Source organism: Camelus bactrianus, chromosome 5 (genome assembly GCF_048773025.1).
Source record: "Camelus bactrianus isolate YW-2024 breed Bactrian camel chromosome 5, ASM4877302v1, whole genome shotgun sequence".
Classification (NCBI taxonomy): Eukaryota; Metazoa; Chordata; class Mammalia; order Artiodactyla; family Camelidae; genus Camelus; species Camelus bactrianus.
In genome coordinates, this window is record NC_133543.1 from 52,683,971 (window position 1) to 52,710,485 (window position 26,515).

Here is a 26,515-nt window from a genome sequence, read left to right on the forward strand (position 1 = left end):
ACAAGCTAAGCTACTTTAGTCAAGTAGAGTATTAAATGCTGTTACTTGGGAAGTATGTACTATAGCTTCTGCATTTCTGCCTAATCATAGATTCCAGAGTGGATTCAAGGATACCAGACAGGCGGCTTAATGCAGTGATCCAAGTAAGAGAAAACAGCAGCATGAACAAGAGCAGTAGCAGATCAAAAAGGTAACCAAGAGGCAAAAAAAAAAAAAAAATGACAACGACGATGACAAAGGAGAGGAGAGGAAAGGAAAGGAAACAAGTACTTGGGGATAGACCGAATCTGAAAAGTAAGGGGAGGAAAGTGGTTCTGGATTACACGTGGATAGGTGGTAATACAGTCACTAAAAAGGACCTGGTATGGGAAGATACCATGAGTTCCTTTTTGAAGACACTGAATGTGGTGTGTTTAAGGGACAACAGTGAGTTTCTCCCTGCAGGTCTCACTTGTCCTATTCACCTAGCAGCCAAGACTAAGGCTCCATGAAAGGCCTATTCTATGAACAATGGTTCAATTATCATCAGCAAAGAGCATGGGGTGGCAAAAAGGAAGAAAAGGGACAAAGTAAATCCAGCTCAATATACAGAAAATACAAGTACAAAAGATGAGGAAAAACTTTTCACTGACCATCTAGATTTCCAAAAATTCATCCAAATTGTGATCATTTATATGATCACTGGGCCTTAAAGGTAATTAAGACAATGCTGGAACTCACACTATGAATAAGGAGAAAGCCAAAAAATGTATCAGAAAATAACTTGAAATGATTTTGGCTGGGTACATGAAAACTAATTTTATAAACCAGTCACCAAGTAAGTCTGAACAGTACACAGTATAACAACAACTCAAAACATAGTTGCTTAATGTACTATTTATTTGATTACAATATATAGGCAAGATGTGACTGAATAATTCTATGTAACACACAAAAATCAATCATGCTTCTTTTTTAGTCACATTATATGTACTTCATGTTCCCAGGTTTCTGTTCATATACTTTAAAAACAATTATGGAATGTTTAGTTTCGATATTAGATTTGCTTTCAGCAAATCAGAACTTCCACTTACTGTGCTCCTCATTCTTACAAGATATTACCCTACCTTTATAACAGTAAATTATGTTAATTTACTTATTTGTATTTGTAGACACACTGCAAGAGAGGAAAGAAATTTTACTGTTAAAAATAATATGGTCAGCTAACAAATGACCTGATTTTAAAATGGCAAAGGACTTGAATAAAAAATTTTCCAAAGATGATATACAAACAAACATGCATATAAAAAGATGCTCAGTGTCACTAATAATTAAGGAAATGCAAATGAAAGTCACAATGAGATCCTGCATCATACTCATTAGGATGGCCACAATTACAAAAAAAGAGTTGACAAGGATGTGGAGAAATTGGAACACCTGTGCACTGTTGGTGGGACTGCAAAAATGGTACAGCCACTAAGGAAAACAGAATGGCAGTTCTTAAAAAACACTAAAAATAAAATTACCATGTGGTCCAGCAATCTCACTTCTGGGTATATATCCAAAAGAACTGAAAGCAGGATCTCAAAGAGATATCAGCACACCCATGTTTACTGCAACATTATTCACAATAGCCAAGATACGGAAGCAAGTTAAGTGTCCATCAAGGGATAAACAAAATGTAGTATACACATAAAATGAAATATTATTTAGCCTTAAAAAGGAAGAAAAGTCTGATATGCTAAATAAACCTTGAGAACATCATGCTAAGTGAAACAAGCCAGTCAAAAAAAGACAAACAAGTATGACTGCACTTATATGGTGCACCTAGAGTAGTCAAATTAATAGAAGTAGAGAATAAAGTGGTGATTCTTTAGGGGTTGCAGGCAGAGGGGAACAGGAAGCTGTTACATTTTGTAAGGTTAAACAGTTCTGGAGACTGGTTATATAACAATGTGTGTGTGTATTAAACACTACTGAACACTTAGAAATGGTTAAGATGGTAAATTTTATGTTATGCGCCTTTTACTACCATTAAAACTTTAAAAAAAGTTTTTTTCACTATAATATAGAGCTAACAACTTTTCTCTTTCTATTGAAAGAAGAGAAACATCTACTCCTTAACTTAAAACTTAACAAAATTATTTGGATAAATGGTTAACATGAAGGGTTCACCTTCCTCAAGGAGAGTTAGTCTACACGAGGGATGTGTAGGACCACCTGTTTTTGTCTATCCACAAAGTAAGAATTGTTTTTAATTTTTTAAATAATGGGGAGGTGAGGTTGGGGCACGGGGGAGAGTCACGAGTATTTCATGACAAGTAGAAATTCATCATCTGAAATTCAAATTTTAGTCCATAAATAAGGTTTCATTGAAGTATAGCCATTGCCCATTTGTTCACATATTGTTATGACTGCACTTGCACTACACAAAGGCAGAGAGCAATTACCACAAAGACCTTATAGCCCACAAAGCCCAAAATATTTACGAACATGCCCTTTACAAAAAAAGTTTGTCAACTCATGCTCTATATCTAATTCCAAAATAAGGAATTAGGTGCAAAGCAGAAATAAAATGAAGTACATAAAAATAATAAGTATAAATTAAGTGTTAAGTCAGTGATATAAAAAAAATTTAAAACCGGTATTTTATGTGGCTTTTTATTTTACTTCTACCACCAAGACATCTCCACATACACAGGCACATGCACATATGCCTCATTTTTAATACCTACAGTACCTGGAGTAAGCTTCAATCTTAGGATAAGCCTTGATTAGTCGTTAAGCTCTTTGGGTACTCTTAATAAATACTGCTAATTGCACGGCTTTGTTTTTTCACACAACTGAGCTAAAGTAATTTTTACTTTATACAAATTTAGAAAGATATCCTTAAAATAGCAGTTAAAATATGCAATAAAATTGCTAAGAACTCATGTTAATTAATGAAAAGTTTGCATCACTTTTATTTTCTTGCTAAATGCCAGCTCAATGGGTAAGGGTGGGGATGTAATTAATCATGTTAGCTTTCACCAGACAATTAAAATTCTTCAAATATCAAGTTTTAGACAGTGTTCTAACTAGCCATGTATTTGTTTTAGCCAGTAATTTATTAACAGAAAATTTAAGAAAGAACAACATTTGTTAAAACTTAAGTACTTAAAACAACACACTTAACATATTTAACTTGGTTTCAGCAAGTAAAGAGCAAACTACTATAAACTGATCCTAGAAAGGAAACCACCGTATCATGGTATATCTGAAAAATGTCTATTTCAAACCTTCAAAATTCAGATGCCAGTATTTGGGGAACAAGCTGAAATAATTTATACTCGCTTAAAACTCCTGACCATTTTTTCCCTCTGCTGTTCCCTAATCTAGAGAAGTAAATTAGACAGTACAAACAAATGCAAGTAATTTTAACATTAGAACTGTCACACTCCTTGTAGTCAGTAAATATTGTACTAAAAGTAAGCTTGGGCAGTAATAAGCTATAGTAATGGGTCCATGGTATCAAAGATATGGCCTCAGTTAATTAACTCTGCTCCCTTAAAAAAAAAAAACTTATCTGAATAATTTTATGAACAAGCAATTCAAAATGTCAAACTTCTAAATAAATTTTAAGAAATTTGAATAATTGTTAAAACAAACCACAAAGAGAAAAATGTGATAACCATGTGGCAAATTGCTTATGTTCTTGGTAATCAAAAATATGCAAGAAAAATAACCTGAATACCACACTTACTTAGCAAGCCAAACACTTAAAGTAACACTAGACCACTAGAGCAGTGATGTTTCTACTGAACTGGTTCATAATGTGTCTTGCTGATGGTACTGTAAGTAGGTACAACTTTTACAATACAGCAACATCCAGAAACTCCTATTTTGAGTAAATAACTTAAAATGAAACAACAGGTACAATGTATGAGGCTTGAAAATTTCCAAAGGCATACAAAGTGTTTTATTTAGCAACCCTAAAAGTCTGTTTCTAAGGCTAAAACGGCAATATATTAAAAGAAGCACAGTAACAAAGTAAGGATATGTATCACATTTTTACCTACAGTGAAAAGAACTGAGAACAAAGAACAGGGAAAATAATCCAATCTTAAAGGAACAGTGTCTATGTCCATCAACAAATTGGATTCCAGCTATGAAATCATGACAGAAAGGTGCAAATATTAACTATGGCCTTTAAAACCAAATTCCTGAACAAGACAGAACTCCATTATGAGGTGTAACTCATTAGAAAACAGTCTGTTTAGACTCAAGAAGCTGTATTTGAATGGTAGGATTGTGTGCCACGTATGTTAGTTTAGAATTTTATATCTGCTGATTCCAGAACTAGTTACTGAGAGGGGACATTTTAACAAGCCTTTCTCTGAATAAGAGTAAATAAACAAAAGTAATGATAACAATTTTAAAAAGAAACAAACTTGATACAACTGATATACGTATTACACATCTAACAACTATAGCTGACAAAAAATTTTTTATCCTTTATACAAGGAATATTTAACCAAGACAGACCATATGTTGGATCATAAAGCAAGTCTCAAATTTTAAAGAACTGAAATCTTACAGATTTAGTGCTAATCACAGTCGCGCTAAGTTAGAAATCAGTAACAAAAAGCCATTTAGAAAAACATTATGTTTAAAAATTAATAATCCATAGCTCAAAGAGAAACCATGGAAATTATAAAATGTTTTGAGGTAAATGAAATGCACACACACACACCAACACACATAGATACCTGTTCATACACATACATACAAAAACCTGGGGGAGTAAATTAAACACTTTAAAATGATTAATTGTATGTTAAGTGAATTTCACCTCAATTTTTTAAAAAAGCAAAAGAGTCTGAGGAAGGAAGCCAGTCATGCTTAAGGAACTTTATAACCTCAAATATATGTATAGTGAAGAGGAGGCACTGAAAATCCAAGAATTAAATAAGCATCTGTCACAAAAATCTAGAAAAAGGAACACCAAATTAAATCCAAAGAAAGTTAAAAAAAAAAAAAGGAAACAATAAAATGAGAACAAATACCAATCGAATAGAAAACAAACATAAAATAGAATGAACAAAACTAAAAGGTGCTTCCATGAAAAGACTTATAAACTGGTAAGATGGGGTCAAGAAAAGAGACAAGAAATGACTATCTGGAATGAAAAAGAGGACATTACTACAGATCCTAGGCATATAAAGATCACAATATCTTATTATGCAGACATATTTGAAATTTTAGATAAAATGGAGGAACTCCTAGAAAGCACAATTTACCAAAACTGATATGAAAATTAAAACTCGAGTATTATGACATTATAGCAATCAAAGCCATTACTTAAAACGTCTTCATAATGAAAATTTCAGTCTTAGAAAGCTTCTTCAGTGAATTCTGCCCAATACAGACTCTACCAAAAAAAAATAATAATAAAGATGCTGTAACATCCTTCTTACACGAACTCTTTGAGATAAAGATAAAAAGAGAAAAAATACTTCCCAACTCATTTTTATGAAGTGTCACCTTGGTAAAAAACCTAACCAGGGCATTATGAGAAAGTTAAGTTATAGCCCTATTTCATGAACAACATCGGTATAAAAGTATTAAACAAAAGATAAGCAAAGTAATTTGGATAAAAAGAGTAATAGCTCACAATTAAGTTGGGTTTAGTCCAGGAATACAAGGTTGGTTTAAAACTTAAAGAGCAATAAAATAATTTACCATATTAAGAAAATCTGGAAAAAAGTTAACTGATTGTCCAAATGCAGAAAAAGCACTTGATAAGTCAAATCCATTCATAGTGTAAACAAACAAAAAAATTAGTAACTAGTCACAGAAAGGAATTTCCTTCACCTGAGAAATGATAGATCAAAAATACCTATTGTACTAAATTGTGAAAAACTGAAAACTTCTCCCCCCCACTTCTAAAACTAGTAACAACGCAAGGATTCCCACTATAACCAATCTATTCAATGCTGTACTAGAGGTCATAGTCAAATCTCTCTGACCTCTCCTTCTGCCCCATCTCTTACCTCTCCTTCTGCCCCCATCTCTCTTTTGCTTCCTTCTTCTGCCCCTTCTGTTTTTTAAGGACTTGTGATTTTATTGGGCCCATCCAAATAATCCAAAATAATCACACTATTTTAAGGTCTGTTGATTAGTAACTTTAATTACATCTTCAAAATCCCTTCAGACCACTACCTAGATTACTATTCAACTAAATGTTAAACAGGTGACAGAAATCTTGGCAGAATATCTTCAGAATTCTGTCTACCAAAAACCAAGAAAGTTTGTTTTACTGGATATCAACGTAATTATAAAACAATAGTAATTAAGAAAATAAAACAAACATGATACAGAATATAGAGCCGAGAAACAGACCTATTTCTGGGTACAGACACGATTTACAGACACTTGATTTACCAAAAAACGGTAGCACCACAGAACAGTGAGAAAAAAATAATTCTTTTCAGTAAATAGTGCTAGGACATCAGGATAGTCACACGGAAATGAAATCTATTCCTACCTTGCACCACACACAAAAAATCAATTTCAGAAGGATTGTATGAATCCTAAATACGAAAAGAGTAATAATAACAGTATTTCTGACAGATAGTATGGGAGAGTGGGACTTCAGGAATAGTGGACGATCTCTACAGTGAAACAACTAATTTAGTGAAAAAAATTGTTTAAACGACCAACCATTTAATACCTCTGGAAATTGTACTATGGGCATACAGCAAATGGAGAAGCATTTATTCAAGAAAATATACTAAACAGAGGTGAGAAGAGCAAGTTTCTGTGACATATGAGCCACAAGTCACTCCCAATTACACCCCATTACTCAAGGTGACAAAAGTTCAACACCAGACAGGTGCTACAGCAGCCCCACACTCCAGTCTAGGACTACTTCACCCCAGGAGAGAAAAGCCACTGGCATCTCTTACCTACTCCAACCTCTAGCTCCATGTTGCAGAAATTCTATGCCAGGCAGGCATGGATGAGAAGATTGGGGGAATCCCTCCACCCAGCCAGCCCCCACTTATAAGGCAGAAAAGCTCTACTCCAGGTAGAGTAGGCCAAGAATACTAGATCCCAATTGCTCACTCATAAAGCAGAGGTTCTTTACCAAGAAGGCCAGCTGAAAGTAGGATTCACTCTCCTTGCGCAGTGCTCTAGTCCTGGAGGGGGGGTGTCACCTCAAGAGAAGTGATCTCCTTGCCTTTGACCCCCAACTCCACTGGAGTAAGGCAGAAGTTCTTCCCAGGGTAAAAGGTAGGTCGTTAAGAACAGAAAACTGTTCTTCATCTAAAGGAAAGACTTTTACTTCAAACAGACTGTGGGATACTTCATTTCTAAGGGCAATGTCCAAAACTACGGCAATCTTGGAGATGACAACTATAATGAAGCTGATAGTTTCATGAGAGTAGTAGCAACAAGGAAAGCTACAAACCACCTACAACGTTTACAGAGAGAACTAGGTAAGAAAAAGGCAGTAAGAACCCTCAAAGTAAGCACAAGTCTCAAAGGCTAGCAACACGTAGCTTCTGCAAAGACCTAACTTAATGCAATCAGAGCAATTTATGCCCTGGGATGTTGGTGAAAACAATAGATCAACCAGCTAGCAATTAGTGGAGGCTGACAGTTGGGTGTGATACCAATAGAGGCAGACCAGCCAAAAGCTTAATAAGGTGATCAAGCAAAGAGGCAAAGAGAGCAAAGCCAAAACCACAGTCATCTCCAGTGGTCAGGGAGACTGCACATGACTTTTGAGAGCGCCCAGATGTTGGATTCAGCAGACAAAGAGTTCAAAGCAGCTATTATAAATATGTTCAAAGAACTAAAGGAAACCATGTTTAAAGAATTAAAGAAAGGTATTATGACAGTGTGTCTTCAGAGAATATCAATGAAAAGATAGATATTATACAAAATAATCAAATGAGAAACAATGAGTGCCAGTAAAGGGAGTATAATAGTGTATTTCTTCTCCTTTCTTCTCTTAATTGATTTAGAAAACAACTGCACATACAACGTGTGTAATTGTACTGTTGGACCTATCACATACAGAAACATACTTGACAATAACAACACAATGAAGGCAGGTGGAGACAAACTTTATTGGAGTAAGGAAACAACATCAGACAGTAAACCAAATCTATAGGGAGAAATAAAGAAAACCAGAAATAATAAAAAAAGGTTAGTATAAAAACTATAAATGTGTTTTCCTTTCTTATTTCTTTAAAAAGACTTTAAGTTATATAAAGTAATAATTATAACAATGTAGTCTGGGGTAACATGTATCAACATGTATAACCAAAAAATTGAAGGGCAGCATTATATAGGAGTAAAGTTTTTACATATCACTGGAACCAAGTTAGCATAAACCTGAAGTAGAGTCTGATAAGATGTGTAACGTAAACCTTAAAACAATCACTAAGAAAATAACAAAAAAAAGTTTAAAAAGCATGAAAGGAATGAAAACATTACACTAGAAAATACACTATGCAAAAGAAAATGGTAAAGGAGGTACCAAAGGATAAATAGATATGAGACACATAGAAAACAAAAAGCAAAACAGCAGGCATAAATCCAACCATATCAATAATGTTAAATGTGCATGGGTTAAGCATACAATCAAAAGGCAGAGACTGTAGGAATTGCTTTTTTTTTTTTTATTTCCACTTAAATGCTGTCTACAGAAGACATACTTCAGATCCAAAAACACAAACAGGATAAAAATGAATGGATGGAAAAAGACACCATACAAATAGCAACTATAAAAGAACTAAAGTGGATATACTGATATCAGATAGCTTCTAAAATGTTTTCAGAGGTGAAGAGGAACATTTTATAACAATTAAAGGATCACTCCAACAGTAAGATAAAAAAATTATAAATATATGCACCTTAGAGCCTCAAAATGCAAAAAACAAAACTAACAGAATCAAAGGGAGAAAAAGACAATCTGACACTAGCTGGAAGTTTTCAATACTCCACTTCCAATAACAAATAGAAGTAGGCAGAGGATTAACAAGGAAACATGAAACAAACAATAAAACTAGACCTAACAGACATCTGGAGGATACTCCATCCAATAATCAAATGAATACACGTTCTTCTAAAGCACACACAGAACACTCTCCAGGACAGGCCATATACTAGGTCATAAAATAAGCATCAACAAATTTAAAGGGATTGAAAGCACACAAAGTATGTTCTGTGACTACAATGGAATTAAATTAGAAATTAATTACTGAAAGAAATTTGGGGAATTCACAAATACGTGAATATTAACATACTGCTAAATCACCAATAGGTCAAAAGAAGAAATCATAAGGAAAACTAGAGAATATTTGAGATGAATAAAAACAAAAATACAACATATCAAAACTTACAGGATAAACTAATTGAATGCTTAGAGGGAAATTTACAGTTGCAAATGCCTACATTAAAAGAGAGAATATACAGGAAAAGATTTTTATGAACTTGAGATACTTCCTAAATATCATAAAGAAAGGGGGGCAACAGGCCACAGAACGGGGGGAGGGAAATGTTTACACTGAAAAACAGAGTATTTATCCAAAATACAAAAAAAAAATTTCATTTTTTTTTGAAAAGACAACACAAAGGAAAACTGATCAAAAGTTTTGAACAGGCGCTTCACAATAGGTAACCAAAAGTCAATAAAAAAAAAAAGGAAATCTCTTAACTCATGGAAATAAAAATTAAAACCACAAATACCATCTCATACCCATTAGAAAATCAAAAATAATATTAACAATTCCAATTGTTGGTGAGGAAGTAGAGCAATGAAAACTCTCATACACTGTTTACAGGAATGTAAACTGTTAAAACCACTTTGGAAAACTGGCAGTATCTACTAAAGGCAAACAAACACACAGCCTATAACCTGGTAAATTTATGATTAGGTATATTTCAACAGAAGTTAATAGTACATGAAGAGATACGTATAAACATGTTCATACAGCACTACCAGTAATAGTCAAGAAGCAGAAACAACCCAAATATCTATCAACAGATTGTATTAATAAACTGTGGTATATACAAAGTAATGTTAAAGAATAATGAATATAAACTCCAGTTACAGGAATTAACATGGACAAACTCAAAACCATTACATGGAGCAAAAGTAGCTAGAAACGAAATTTATATGATGTGAGTCCATTTATATAAAGGTCAAAAATTGCGATAACTAAATCAGAACTGTGACTGCTTAGGGAAGGGAGAAGGTAATGAGTGATGAGTGCATGAAGAGGGCTCTGAAATGCTGGCAATGTTCTTTTTCTTGACTGAGTGGTAATTACACCATGGTTTACAGTAATTCACTGAGCATTAATTTATGCATTATGCTTCAATAATGAAAAGTAAAGCACAATATAATATTAAAAAATAAAATCAACAGAATCACAATAAAATTAAGTACTTGAATTTAGAGGTTAATAACTGTTGAAGACTAATCTTTTGATATAAATATGAAGTTCAGTCTCACTAGCAATCAAGACATACCAACTGAAACAAGATAATACCATTTAATAGTTAAACTGGAGGAAAACTGTCTAATTCCCTTCTCCAGGCAGCACTCTATTCGTCCCACGTGATAAAAATACAATTTCCTCCCGTCCCACTTTAATTTTTTAAAGAACTTTCCTGTACAGATGAAGGAATGAAGCCTAAAAGTTACTTTTCAATGACTCATTATATGAGCTTGTTTTTTGTTCCTGCCTTTCTTCTCAAAAGAAAAAAATCACCAGTGCATGAACACATACACAAACAACAACTACAGCAGCAAGTAACTTGCCCAAAATCACACAGCTCAGAAGTGACCAAAAAAAGATCCAAATCCGGGTCTACTTACAGTAAACCCACAATCCTAACCTCTATGGCTACACTGCCTATAAACCCACTAGTAAACACACATTTTTAAGCACCTAGTCCACATAGAGCATTCTCCTTGGTACAAATAAGAGCACACAAAAACACAATGCAGGCCTCTTTTATGATTTTCAATGCAGTGCTGTAAAGTGTAATTCTGCATATCAAAAATAAAGCATAAACACTGCTAATCTAAATCTCGTTCTTGATGCTTGCTTAAATGTTATAAGCATGTCTCATGGTTTGGTCAATTCTCAAGCCAAAGAAAATTTCAAGAACTAAAATGCTGAAAGTAGCAACTTAGAGTATCATTTGATATTTGCCTCTGTCACACATAAACTCCACCAAAACTCTTCAATAAGCCAGGGAGACAATCTATGTCTTATGTGCTTTGACTGTAAGGATCTTTATACCCAGATAGTACTTGTTCCCTATTTTTGCTTTAAACAAAGAAGAAAAAATTTAAATTCTAAAGCATCTTTGTATCTAAATATAATAGTAATAGTTAACACACACTGACTGGTTAATGTACTACAAATTTCTCATTTAATTCTCACAACCTAATGAAGGAGCTACTATTACTTATTCCATCCTACAATGAAGAAAATCTATAGATGAGGTATTGAGAGGTTAAGGAACTTACTACATTAAGCGGCAAAACATAAACTAGAAGCCAGGTCTAACAAATATGTGCTTGTAACTACTACATAATAATGCTTCTAATACGCAGTATCAATACCCAAAAACTAAGTATAATGCTGTCAACTAGGTCAGAGAAGTAGGAGACATTGGGAGGGAAGAGGAGCAAGAGGCCAAGAGTTTGCAGGGCACTGCCATTTATTAGCCTTTGGTTTTGCTGTTGTTTAAAACTATAAAATTTTAAAATAGTGAGAGTTGAGAAATGTTCAGAGAAAATATAATAAAGTATTTGATAAGTTGAATTAGCAACATGGTCAGTGTCAGAATTGCAAACCCCTGGTTAAGTACAAGGCACTGTGTTAATAATATTTAAACCCAGTAATTCCAGGGATGAGATGAACCCTACCTGGTTCAAAAATACATGCCCTTTTCCGGCATTGCTGGTATATGAGCTCAAATATATAAATCAAATAATAATTTGGCAATAGTTATTAAAAGGCCCTTAACAGGTTTATACTTTTTGCTCTGATAATTCCATCACTGGGAATCACTGGGGAGGTGGGGGGCTTTTACTCAGAGACACTGATTATACCATTATCTATTAAAGCCAAAAAGTAAAATTAAAATTGTAAATAAAATGAAAAGATATCATCTAAATAACTAAATATAATAGTTAAGAGACAGAGTTTTCACCATGATCCTTTTTTCAGGAAAACTACAACTCACCTAATCTTTGTGATCTTAAAGGGACTGTCAATTATGGCTTTCTGTGGATTCCCCAAATCACCCTAACCACAGCCATAGTAGCTGCCTTGCCAAACTTCATCTGCCAGGTCCCAATGATTGGTTAAGGAATTGACAATCAGAATACATTAGCATCAACCCAGAACTGACATGTGGACATCAGGAAAGAGTTTTCTTTCAACTGTGGTTGCTAACCCAAAAGGTATGTGTCTGGGGTTCCTGAAGCAAGAGGTTAGAAGAACTCAGAAACAGAGTCCAAGAGGCTCAATGACATTATTTGAGATCTTGGAGCTAAGCTGCTTCCAAAGCCATTCCATTCTCCTCCATACATACAATTCCCAGTTATGTGAACCAGTACATTCCTTTTTTAACTTACCAAAGCTTGTGTTAAGTTTTTACCACAGGTAAGCAAAAAAATCATGACTAACACACTACCAAAAGAAGAAAGGTTAACTAAGCATATTATAGCACGTTCAATTTCCTAGTAGTTAAAATTCAACGGAATGATGTTGACGGAATAGTGTAACTGTTAAGAATATGCACTCAGGAGCCTAGTCTGAATTCTGACTCTGCTACATATTCTCTGTGCCCTTGGGTAAGTTGGTTAACCTCTCTGTGTCTCAATTTTCTCATCTGTAAAATAGGAATACACTAGCACTTATTTCACATGATTGTTAGAAATAAATGAGTTACTGTGTACAAAGTGCCTAGAACAAGTCCTACCATTAATAAGTATGTGCATTTTTTAAATAAAAAAAAACATAGTTAACTAAACCATATAATTATACTGATGTTTTTTTAAAATCTGTGCACAGAGAAAGGAAAAAATCTGTTCTTTAAAAAGGAAGCAAAGAAAATAAATGAAAATAAAAATAAAAAGCAAACATACACTACTTTCACACACACATACAAAAAAAAAACATTCCTCAGGTCTCATTAAAGACAGGATGGATCTGACTGGCTTCACCTAAATTCCCCTGATCTTCTCCAGTGGCACCATATTCACCATCACATAGGAAGCACATACATAGTGTCAAATGTGGAATGATGAAATCCAATGTATCAATTTAATCCTAGAAGAATGTCATTTCTCCAACTAAACTAGTTCCCAAGGAAAGGCAAAAGTTTATGAGTACAACCAACTCTTAATAATCCATATAAATGAAGAACAAATATTATAAGTCATCCCCTCTCCTCAAAAAAAACCACTCCTAGTTGGCTTTGTAATGCATCTTTGTAAAATACAAACATTTTCACTTAAATATAGGCATAACTTGTCTTTTTCAAATTCACAAAATTTGAAAAAACCTAATAATGAAGCCATTATTGGGAAGATTTAAGTTTCACAACCTACCACCTGTTTCAGCTCTGCATATCTTTTTACATCATGCTTTGAATTCCTATTAACCCATCAAATTCTCTTATCTCTCATTAGATTTACTAAATAATACATGTTACCAAAGGATTTGTTTTGTATGCGATAAGGTAATTAAAACTAAGTGTTTTAAAAAATACTTCTTATAAGATGAGCCAGACTGAGCGTCAAGCCTCCTTTCCTGCCGTACTGAATACTAGTAAGACTCAAACATCTGCCACTAAAGCATCTCAGATTTGTTCAGAGCCTCATGCACCAGGTTAAAAGCCTCCACAGTAAGTGGACTGCTTACTCCCGTAGGGACAGTGGAAAATTCTTCATTCAAATTCTAACATTTATTTGTTATGGCTATGGTGAGCTTATGAGGCCAATAGGTTAGGATAAATAGTAATCCAATTTAGATTATTAATCATGAGAGTAAGATTTTTTCATTAATGTACCTCTAACATTTTCCATGAAATATAAGATTTGCAGAGCTGGTACAGTTTTTTTAGTTGGTTTTGGGTTTGTCATTTAAAAAAAAAAAATCTTATCTTCACACACATATAAAACTATTGCAAAAAAATTAACAAAAGTTTAGCAGTAATCTGAATGAGCCTAAAAGACTGATTAGTAAATTAAAAATTGTTAAGGAAAAACTAAGAAACTACCCAAAATCACATTTCCATATCTTAGGCAATATATCCTAGTGGTTAAAATGCACTTGGTTCAAATTTCAGCCATTTATTACTTTGTGTTGCAATGAGCAAGTTTCTTTATTTCTCTGTGCTTTGGCTTCCTCATCTGTAAACTGAGAATAAGTGTATATACTTCAGCTATGAGAATTAAATGAGCACGTACAAACAATATGTTTTGCCCTTTATTTTTACTGTTATCCATCATCACTCTCTGAAATATAAATTGCCTATGAATTACTAAAATAAGTATCTTCCTGGGTCTGAAATACGTGCATACTAAGTGTATAATCACTCTTTAAAAAAAAACTTTAACAGTGCTTCAACAAAACTTTCTGTTGGGTGCCAACTCTACAGAAGCATCCCACTATGCACTGAGAATATGGAAATGAACAAAACACAGTCTGAATTTAAGACCTTTCTGTCTAGTAGGCAACATAAATAAAACTATAATAAAAGGTAGTGTGATGGAGGTGCTATATCGTAGACGATCCTATAGGCCACTAAGGAACAGAAGAACCAAACTCAGGGAAGCAAATACCCCAGAAATAATTTCTAAGGAACAATCACCTAGTTACTTCACTTCAGAGCACCACATTGCTATTTATACATATATATATTCATAAGTGTTTTAGAATGCAGATCATTAAAAAGACAGGATCACCCAGCACACTACTTACATGTTCATAAACTTAAAAATCTTTTAATAATAAAGACAACTATGTTCTCTTCACAAGCCACAACATAACTTTAAAAAGGTCACATTGCTTCTTCAAGAAGCATTTCTTTCACCAATAAATAAAAGCTACAAACTTTCCTCCAGTAAATTATATTAGGGCTAATGGCAAAAGAACAGTATTTTTGAGCTGATAGAGACCTCTGAGGGCTTCAAATCTAACCCCCTCATTAATGTTACAGATGAAAAAGAGCAACAAAGTATAATGGAAAAAGTACTAAGTTCAGAGTCAGAAAACTGAATCTTGGTTCCAACCCTCATACAGTAAAAGCCCGGGCAAATTAAGTTTCCTCATCTGTAAAATGAGTGGTTTAGACTCAACTGCTTTCAAGATCCCTTTCAGCTCTGTAATTCTCAGTTTATGAAAGTGAAGCAGAGAGAGAAGCTACTTACCCAAGGTCACCCAGCTAGTTAATGGCAAAGTAGGGACTACACCTGGATTCCAATTACAATCAATGTACTTTCTCTTCTGTATCTTACTGCTTCTTCTACTTCATAAAACCATTCCTCAAAATTGTTCTAAGACTTTTGGAAATTATTAATAAGCATGAAGGATTTTATGACACTAAAGGATTTATTCCGATCCCTGTTCTATAGAAAAAAACCAAATGCAACAAATACAAGAAGTCTCAAGCTGTGTGTCATTTACTACACTTAAGTTGATCTTAACAAAGTCATAGTTTATCCTCAACTTCTCAGCACCTAAAATCTAACCTTTTAATCCAACTCACAGAAGAGGTTATGTTCCATATGAAATTAAAATATGAATTGCTATAGGCAATCATAAACATTATATGCATAATTCTCTGAATAAGATGAGAATTAAAATTCTTCATTTTATATCCTGGTTATATTTAATATGCATTTTTAAATTCAAGAGAGATCAATTTAAACACTTCTTCATGTATCCTCTTCAGACTCTCTAGCTTTAAGACCATTAAAAGAGACTAACCATATTACTTCTGAAATCACATAAACAATTACAAATAAAAGGCTATACAGACTGCTGATAGTTCCTCTTTTAAAAATTGAAAATCAGCCCCCAACAGTATTTTAAAATTCTGTGCCCAAATATATTACAACTCTCCTAAACTGCATTATAAGCAGCATCTGATTCCCCAAAATGTCTTCAAAGCTTATTATATTTCACAGGGAACTTAGCAAGATTTCAGGAAAACTTACAGTATTGATTCCAGAAAATACAGGAAAATCCTCAGAGACAAAACACAATAAAAATGAAAAATAGTAATAAAGCCAACAATAGCTTCATACTACTGTCTTAAGAGAATATTTTAAAACATTCATGGATATATAAGCGCAGTTTAACTATATTTTATGATTTTCAAAGAATCACAGAATGTTTGCATTTTTTTAATTGGATGGGTCCATTAAGTCACTTAATCCAATAGCACACAAAATAAGAATCTACAGAATTTATCTCTGCCTCCTCCAAAAACATCCCTGTAGTCTGCTTTAAATTCTCATAGCCACATACTTCAAGAGGCAGTTCGTTCCATTGCTGGCCGAGTTTAATTGTTATACAGTTCTTACATTCCTGTCAAAAATTATACTGAATTCATTCTATGCCTTCCTAATTTTCACCTGCTGGTCTACCTTCTAAAATAGCAAAAATGAATCTATTCTCTTTCCTATTTATGTTTCTGAAATACTTGAAAACAGCTGAACTTTTCCCCACCTCTTTCTTTAAATGTACGGTCCACAGATTTCTTGCGGGTCCTGAAGACACTTCTGGAATAAAATGTGCCTCTACACTGCAAGTTATCTTTAAAAAACTTGCCACTTGTCGAATTTTGGTGTAATACCAAAGAATAAAGTCTGTAAAGGCTATTAAAATACTTCTTTACTAACTACATATCCATGTGAAGTTGGATTCTCTTCACACATCTCAATCAAAATATATCACAACAGACTGAAAGAAGCAAAATCCAGCTTTCTTTTACTAAGTCAGAAATTTAAGTGATTTGAAAAAATATAGAACAATGCCACCAGTCTCACTAAAATTTTTGTTTTAGAATATGTATTCTTCATTTAAAAATTTGTTAACATGTAATCAAGATTGTTATTTTTAGGTAAATATTTCTCAAGTTATTTTACTTCAAATGTAGTAAATATCAACAGACATAACCCACATAAACAAAATCTCTTTACGTCCTCAGTAATTTTTAAGGGAGTAAAGAGTTCCTGAGACCAAAAAGGCTAAAAAAAAAAAAAGCATACCTATTTCTCAGGGGCAGATTCCTAGACCTCTAACTACCTGGGATTTCACTCCTGTCTCTCTCCTCTTGTATGTAAATATGCCTCTATAAAGGAAGCACTTACCACATATTTACGTATTCATGAGCTGGAATCCTTAAACATACCACCCTGTCTAGCTCCAGCAGGTGACTTCAAGAAATTAAAGGGTCATCTGGAACTCCTAACTTTTAACATCTCCCTAGTTATTACTCAATCGTCTGGAGTCAAATACTTTAATTCTTCTGTCCAAACGATGCCATCTAATAAATATGGAAACAGCAACAGTTTATACTGTGATGACATCTTTTTGACCAAACTACTTTTGCTATTTAAATAAAAGTAAAGCAAATTATTCATATCTGACAAGATAGAACAGAAAAGACAAGTCTTTTGTATAATCATTTATTTGATTCTTAGCAATAGCCCATTCAAAAGTACCCATAGAAAAAAAACCATCTGCTCATCTAGCCAGTACACACCAGGTTCCTAGGCCTCAACAAACAAGACTGACTGTTACTTGAAAATTTAGTCAATTTCTCACCTTCCTACATCCTTATTCACAGGATTACTAGAAGATAAAATGGGATAGAGAATTTAGCCACAGGTTTAAAAGATTTAACGTAAAATCTGGAGCTACACTGCTGAGCACCTCTCAGAGAATTTTAAGATTGATAAAGGAAAAGCTTTGGGACTCCAAGGGGAAAAAGTAGTCTACACTATAGCATATAAATTTCTAAATTCTAATAAATTTCTGAATCTAATGATTTAGGCTTATGGATACTTATGGCATATCTTTAAAAATAGCCCATTTTCAAAGTTAAGTTTGCTTAAAAGGAGTTCATCACACATATAACCTATATATACATATATACACACGTATGTATCCTTCTTAAGTTTAAAATTTTCTATTACATATTACATTAATTTAATAGCTCAATTTTTAAGAAACAAAGTTTGTTCTCTCTTTGGCACATACATTCAAGTTCCATTCATTAATAGTAATAGTTCTTACTAGCAGTCACCAGAAATCAAAACTCTCAACTTAATTTATACAACATCAATTTATACAACACATTAACATGTACACCTAGAACAGATGCTAAGCACTCGTTAAAATAAAAACTAGGATCCCACTCAATAGAAAACATTTCTATCTTAATAAGTGAGGCTTCATATATGCAATTCCTGTTAGCATTAGTGAAATCTGAGACTACAGCTTCAAGATGAATCTATAACCTCAGAGAGGATTAACAGTTTTAATTTACTCGCTGGTTGGTCAAAAAAACACATACCACTGTGACCATACAGGTACTTGATGTGAAGTGTAACTTTCACGAAAGCATGTCCTGTTATTTCTTTAAGAGACTCACTATTTAGGTTACATAAAAATCTATTTGTAATCCAAATTGATGAAAAAATTGATTATTTGGAAGTTCAAGCTAAATTATTCCAACCCCTCAAAATTTTCAAACATCACGAAAAGTGCAGAATAGTGTTAAGTTTTTTAACTAGGGTTGAAGATAACTCAGAAATGCACAATCTAGATTTTGCAGCCCCAAAATTACTAATACTGATAACAGATGTTACAGATGAACAATTTAACACTAATCCTCAGTATCTAGTACAGCGCCTGGCTTACAGAAAATGACTCAATAAATATTTGAGAAATGAATTTTAAAAAGGTATAGCCTTAAAGTCTCAAAACCATCATTTACTGTCACTCATTACACTACCATTCATAACACTATCATTAAGCACTTTAATGAAAGTATTGACAAAAGTTAAAGCACGCTAAAAGCACCAACTGCTCTGTTTACAAAATAGATTTTAAAACATTCATTTACAAATTTTCAGGTGTAGAAAGAAAAGTCATCAGGTGTATCAAACGAGTTACTTAAACTTTTATATGCTTATAAAATAAACTTTTATCTACTAATAATCATAACTCAGGGGTGAGATGGAAAGGGAAAATGTCTGTCAACGTATTTAGCATGCTTAATGGGTGCCATAAATCAAATCTTTCCATGATTTTTCTAGAGCAAATTCATGCCAATCTTTGAGCCTATTGTCACTTTCACACATGCTCACAGGAACAAAATGACAAAGAATGCTATGCTTCAACTACTGGATTCAGGGCACAAAACACTTAACAAATGTCAAGACTCTAAGTTGTACATACTGACAGATATTTTCAAAATAAATTCATCCGACCAACTCCTACATAAATGAAAGCTCCTGATATCTTTAAAGGATTCACTAAACTACTGGACTTCCATACGTTATTTTGAAAATGTGGCTACAATCTCCCTGCGTGACACAACCGGGAGTGAACAACCCATTTACCAACTGCTAACGAATACCGTTAAACGTTTTCCAGACAAAAGAGCGGTAAATGCGATTCCATGCACTTAATTCTTCCCCCATAAACGCGTGTTCTCACAAATTTCATTTTATGTCGTATACTTAAAGTTAAATACAGCAAGTTGAAATTTTAGTCAAAAGCACCCCGGTGTCTTACTAGCTGTGTAATTGCTACATCTGGTGGCAGCACACTTGCATGCAAGAAGCCAGAAAACTTAGAAAACAATTGTAACCGATCTGGTGCGTGTTCGCAGTAACCTTTACGCACATATTTCCCACAAAACCCAGGACCGTGTCAGAGAAAAACAGTAGCCTACTAGCTGTAGAGAGAATGCACAAACACGCAGGAGGCGATGGCGAAGGAGAGAAAGTTGCAACCATCTGGTGGGGTGGTTTTAAAAGCCTGCCCACGAATCAGTCTGTCGTTTAAATTGTTCGAGGGGGCCAAGTAGGGGATCAAAGTCGGCTTTGGTAATTTCAGCGACTCTTCCCAAAGGGCATAGATCCTGCAAGCGAGGGGCATCCTCCAGGTCCCGGGCAGCAAAGCTCGCAGAGCGGGGACCGCCTCTAGGGGAGGAGTGCGCGAGGGAAGGGGAGGGGGCTCGAGGATGAATGCTTCACCGAGAGGGAAAACCCACCAGAGACCGGAGGCCAGGAGGTTAAGAGTACTGAGTGTACTAGCAAATGGAGCAGAAAGGGGCTCGCGTCCGGGGGGAGGCTTCCCACCCCAACAGAACCGGCTCTTAGGATCCTCGGGCGAGTCTCTGCGCCTCACCCCGTCCCCTCCAGCACGTACTCCCTCGTCCGTCTCCTCCACCACCCGCGAACCACCACCCACAACCGGAGCACTACCTCCTGGGAGCCCGGCGGCCTCGCGTCCACCTCGCCCCCATCCCCCACCCCGGGGTCGGGGGAAGGAAACCCGGGGGCGCGGGGGCTGCGGCGCGGCAGGGGAGGCCCGCGAGCGGGCGCGGGCGGACGGCGCTTACCTTCCCTGGGCCTCCCGGATGGCGGCGTGTGATTCAGCAGGGACCTGGCCGCCGCCGCCGAGCCTGGGGTTGGAGACGTGGAGAGCTGGGACCAAGATGGCGGCCCCTCCAAACTTCCACTGCTACTTTGGACACTCATCAAGCTACTTTCTGGGAACCCGACTCCCCCCCTGCGACGGCAGCGGCGGCAACGGCAGCGGCAGCGGCACCGGCACCCGCCTCCGTCATGGCGGGGGCCGCGCTGAGGGCGAGCGAGAGAGTGAGGGCAGGGAGGGGAGAGTCAAGGGGATGGGGGAGGAAACCCAGAAGGGGGGAGGTGGGGAGGGAAGAGGTGAGGGGAGGAGAGGGGACGGGGAGGAGGGAAAGGGGGAGAAGCGAGGGAGCCGGCGGGCGCGCCGGGGAAGAGGCGGAGGAAAGGAGTGCAGCGGCGGAGGCGTCGAGGGGGCGCCCGCCGCCGAAGGGGTCGGAGCGCGGGCGGAGAGCGGGCTGCGCCGGCCGAGGAGACTTCCGCGGGCGGAACCTGCCGGCACCTCTGCAGTGCGTCGGCCCCCGGCGTCGCCCGGGTGGCGGCGGCGGCGGCGGCGGCGGGCGGTGGGTGGCGGCTGAGGCGGCGGGGTAACCTCTGCATCAGTTACAGACGGCGGCGGCGTCACGCACCGCCTGTGCAAACACTATCGCGAGGCTCCTGCGCCTCCGGTAGCGGCGGCGGCGCCGGCGGCCGCGGGAGCAGGCTTGGGGGAGGGACCTGCCAGGGGTTGGGGGCGGGGGGGGAGGGAACGAGCGTGCGAGGGCGGAGACGCGGGCGCCCGGCGCTCCTGGCGCACCCACGGATCGCGACGCGGCGCGGGAGCCCTGGGCCAGCGGGCTGGCGTGCGCGGGGGCGGCTTCCCCGCGCCGGCCGGAGGGAGGCGCCCCCCGCACGCGCCCCCGCCGCGCTACACCGGCTCCCGCGCCCGCTCCGCTACCACCTGACTCCCCCTGTCTCCCGCGGAAGCGCGCCTGGCTTCCGACCCACACCCAGCCTGGGGAGAAATGCTTCTGCTCTAACTGGGCTGTCGTTTCTCAGGAGTTCTGTGTGATCATTTCGCAAAATGGAACTGAAAAGTTGAGAGTTGCTGCTTTCTTGCCTCTCCGTACTGTGAAAAAAAACACAAAAACCTATGTGCGTCTCCCAGTTTGCAGAATGGGAGTGATTACCGAAAAAAAAGAGCTAAGAAAATAAGTTGGGGGTGGGGGGCGTGGAAATAAAACTTATGTTTTCCAAAAAGGGAGACTCTACCGGTGTTGTGCACTCTATGTGGGGTCTAGCAGTTCTTTGTTTAAAAACTGTAGGTGTAAAATAAAAATAGAAAATTTTGATCACCGAATTGACATATTAAAGGAAACTAGCCAGGGTTCATCTTGTAGAAGAGGGTATGGTTTCTAGAAAGTTCCACTGCTGGTGAGTCCTGACTACAAAATCCTGAAGCAAATTACAGCATTCGCTAAAATTTATAGATACAGTGTAACTTTCCACACCCACACAAGTACAGACACATCAGGGGTTGGGCATCTTGTATGTAAAAGAACAGCCTAATAGTTCGGGAAAAATACAAGGTTATTGCTCTCTTTTAAAAAAACAAATTGAATAGAACACTAAAAAGATTATGATACAGAGCAACTATACAGGCATGAGGAAATGGCATGATTACCAGAGGGACAAAAATGTCATTTCTATTTTTTATGTTTATGACTTTGCATTTCTCAGAGTAATGTTTTGTTCTGATAAACTATCATACTGGAATAGAACCTCGGTTGTCAGTAATCTCCAGAAGTAATTTTAGTTTCTTATGGTTCAGATTCTTCAGTGAGTTATTAGTCATGTTCTGCCTTTAAAATGAAGAGGTACATCTCACAAATTAAACAACTTTAATGAGGTATAATTAACATACAATAAACTGCACATATTTAAAGTGTAAAATTAGGTAAGTTTTGATGTGTATACAATCCTGAAACCATCTTTACAATCAAGATAGTGAATATATCCGTTAGCCTTCAAAATTTCCTCTACCCCTTTGTAGTTCCTGTCCCACTCCACCCCCATCCCCAAGTAACCACAGATCTGCTCTCTGTCACTTAGAGTAGTTGGCATTTTCCAGAACTTTAGACAAATGGAATCATAGTTTGTACTATTCTGTCTGGCTTCTTTTACTCAGGATAATTATTTTAAGATTCATTTACATTGTTGCATTTATCAACAGTTCATTTCTTTTTATTGCTGAGTATTCCGTTGTATGAATATACCACACTTTGTTTATCCATTCACCTGTTAAGGACATTTGCATTATTTCCACTTTTTGGCTGTTATAAATAATGCTAGTAGGAATGTGTACAAGTCTGTGGATGTATGCTTTCCTTTCACTCGGATGCGTACCTAGGACCTTACCATTAGATTTTGATACCAAAGAACGTGCACCCTAAGGCAAAACAAGAGTTCCTATGTGATAGGTAACTGTGCTCTTTCTGTATTTTAAGCGTAAGCTTACTCAGCTGATTGTAGTGAAAAGAGCACAGGACAGGAAGACCTGGGTACTAGTCTCAGCGGGTAACAATCCTTCTTGATTCAATTTCCTCATCTATGAACAAGAGGTTAGAGTCATTAGATGATCTCTAAAGTTCCCACTAATTCCAGGACTTTATACACAGCTCAGCTCCTCTCAAGAGTAGTAAACAAAACCCAACCAAAGAGATTTGATAGTAGGTTATCTTCCTCTCAACCCTCTCCAGAGCCTCACATTACCTTTACACCAACCCCAGTTACATTTTACATGGACTGACTCCTATTTTAAATGGTAGCTAGAGGATCACAGCAGATAAATAATCCAATTACTTTAGATTTATTTTTGTTATGAGTGCTACCTAGGAAAGACAAATGATACGTTTCTGCTTTCTTGTAACTTATGATAAAGGTAGTCAACGCTGACTTGCTTATTAAAAAGAGGCTACTGCCAGCAACAGGAAGCTAATTAAATAAACTGGCTTAGTCTGAAAATGGAATGTCATGCCATCACTTAAAATCATATCTTCAAAGCATACTAAAAAAGAGTAAGATTTTCGTGTATATTGTAAGTGAAAAAGTGGGTATGACCCCGATTTGTTTGTAAGTGTTCTGAACAAATGCCTGCAAGGATGCACCCCAAGAAGTGCATGGCTAGCCTTGGGTTGTGAGATTGTGTAATTATTCCTTTCTCCTTTCTGCTTTTCCAAATTTTGTACAATGAATGAATCATATATTTCTTAAGTAATTTAAGCATAAAAGGGGTCTGGACACAAATTGTGCAAATACATAATTTTATTAAATTATTATGATAAATGAAAACTTCTAAATGGTAGGTAGAGGCTCCCCCACACCTTGCACATTGGCTCATACATAGGCATTCAAATCATGCTTGATAGAGAGATAGATGGGGTGGCTAGAGCGATAGCTCACACAATAGAAAAAAATACAGAAAAGTCAGGAGTCTGGATTCAGACAGAAAGGAATACATGCCATCCTGGGGAAGAAGAAATCTCAAGAAAAGCAAGAAAAGATCATTGTAAGGGGGTCTGGTCTTTGGAGAAATACTCCCAGTGGGGAAAGGCAACATGAAAACACAGGCATAAACTGAGTGAGTGCCTTATGGGCCTCCATTTCACCACCTTAGTTAAAAGCCTAGGGAAGTCAGAGACCTTGTCTGTCATGTTTACAGTTATGGTTCCAACATCTGGCACCTGCCCAGCATACAACTGGTGCTGATACATATTTGTTGAACCAATCAATTAACCACATAGCTGGTTAGTAAGCACTTGAGCCCCCTGAGCTAACCTGATGGTAAACAACTGGGTTGGCTACACTAGCAGAAAAAGAAAAGGCCAAATACTCCCCACCTCCTCACAGTTACACTTCATTGGCCAATGTTTGTGATATGGCAAAGTTTACCAATGTTGTTAGGGTTGCCAGATGAAATATAAATGTTGCATGGGCCATACTTACAGTAAAAAAATTTTTGTTGTTTACATAAAATTCAAATTTAACTGAGCACCCTCTATTTTTTATTTGCTAATTCTGGCAACCCTAGCCCTTTTGAAGGAAGCAAGAAAATAGTTAATGAAGTATGACCTAGTAAAGTTGAAGATACCATGACTTGGCAATTCCTCTCCAAAGAATATATCCTAGAGGAATTCTTGCTCATGTGCACCGGGAGAAAGGACAAGAATGTCCATAGCACAAAAACCTGGAAACCACCCACATGTCCATTAACAAAAGAATGGATAGAGTTATCTACATTAATACAGTAGGATACTATACAACAATTAAAATGTTCACAGGCATCGTGCTGATTTAAAAGAACAAACTAAAGAAGGATGAAGTCAGTTTGATTCATTTATAAAGCATTCAAAAACATTCACAACTAAATAACATAGTGTTCAGGAATATATATGTGGCAAAACTGGAAAGAATAAAGAAAAGGGATTGAGAAGCCAAAATCAGAGTAGTTCTTCCATCAGGGAGAAGGGGGATGTGATCATGGGGGACCCACAGGGGCTTCAAAAGCATCCATAAATGTACTACTGTTAAGATGGGTGGGAGTGTGGAGGTATTTGTCTTATTCTTTTCCTTTAAACTGACACATGTATATTATATCTGCTCTCATGTGTATGAAATATTACATTACAAATGTTTAGGAAATGAGGAGTGCTGGACCTTCTTATCAGCCTGTCCCCTTTTGCCCCCAGATTTGATTTTCTTCTTTTGTCTAAATGTATGCACACATAACCACAACTCTCAAGATACCTGCCCTACCATCACAACACATCCCCCTAGTAGTCTTTTTGATAGATGCCTAGACAAATGATTCCATTGTATTGGATTATGAAGAATTCTCATTTCACTGAGTTTGTTCTACCAGCCGTGCACAATTCACAAAGCCACCATCTGAAGATTTTGGTTTCTAAATCCCTGCAGAGATAGTTCCAGGGTTTCGTGCATGAGAGGATCTCTATAGCAGTGGAAGTGGTTTCCTTCAGGTTTGTCAACTCAGCTAGGGGGATGGAGGAGCCTTAGTCTATATGTAACAAAAACTGGAATTACTAGATTCTCAAAAATGATTCATTTTGCCTGAGGTTAAAAAATTACAATCAACTTCAGAATAATATTACCTCCCCCAGAGTGCACTAGAAGCTGTCCTCCAAGGACGTGAATATTATGAAATGTTTACAAAAACAAAGTACAACAAGCAAACGGTGCTCATAACAGATTTTAAATCAACAATGTACCTCTTAACAAAGCAGTCTATTTAGAAAACTGATTAAGAAAACATATAAAACCAATTATAATCTAGTGTTCCACTTCACTCATCTTAAATTTTACTGATTAAACTAAATATAAATTCATCACATTATAGGGAAGAACAAAGATTCCCAAAACCTTACTTATGCTGGACTTTGTTTCTGCAATACAAATTTTTTTGTCGGCAAAGAAATTGATGTTCCTTTTCATAGTAATATCAAATATTCTTGACTTTTTGACAATATCTTTCCAACTGTACAGTTTAAGAACGTTGAAAATCACTTAATGCTTTCCTAGCAAATAAAAAATGCTAAATCTTTCTTAGTTATATACATGACAAAAATAGTGTGGGATGTATATAACCTCATACATATTTAGAAACTTTGAAACAATACAAAAATGTCAAATATTGAGGAGAATTTCTTTTCCTTCCCCCTCACCCAAAGTAAAAAATCTACCATGAAGAAAGAGGGGTTTTCTGAGATGCAAATAATATTCTGTTCCTTAATCCAGGTGCTGGTTAGAAGTGAGTGCCTAATTTGTGAAAATTCATCAAACTGC

The 26,515-nt window shown here is 36.6% G+C and overlaps 1 protein-coding gene across 2 annotated transcripts in view; it reads right to left on the minus strand.

The window, feature by feature from the left end:
* Positions 1-21,005, minus strand: part of TLK1 (tousled like kinase 1) — a 126,451-nt gene extending 105,446 nt beyond the window's left edge. For both annotated transcript variants that reach the window (XM_074363877.1, XM_074363876.1), the window contains exon 1: positions 20,647-21,005. In XM_074363877.1, the coding sequence (XP_074219978.1) occupies positions 20,647-20,785 (139 nt within the window). In that variant the 5' untranslated portion in view covers positions 20,786-21,005. The remainder of the gene's footprint in view (positions 1-20,646) is intronic.
* Positions 21,006-26,515: the final 5,510 nt, after the last annotated feature.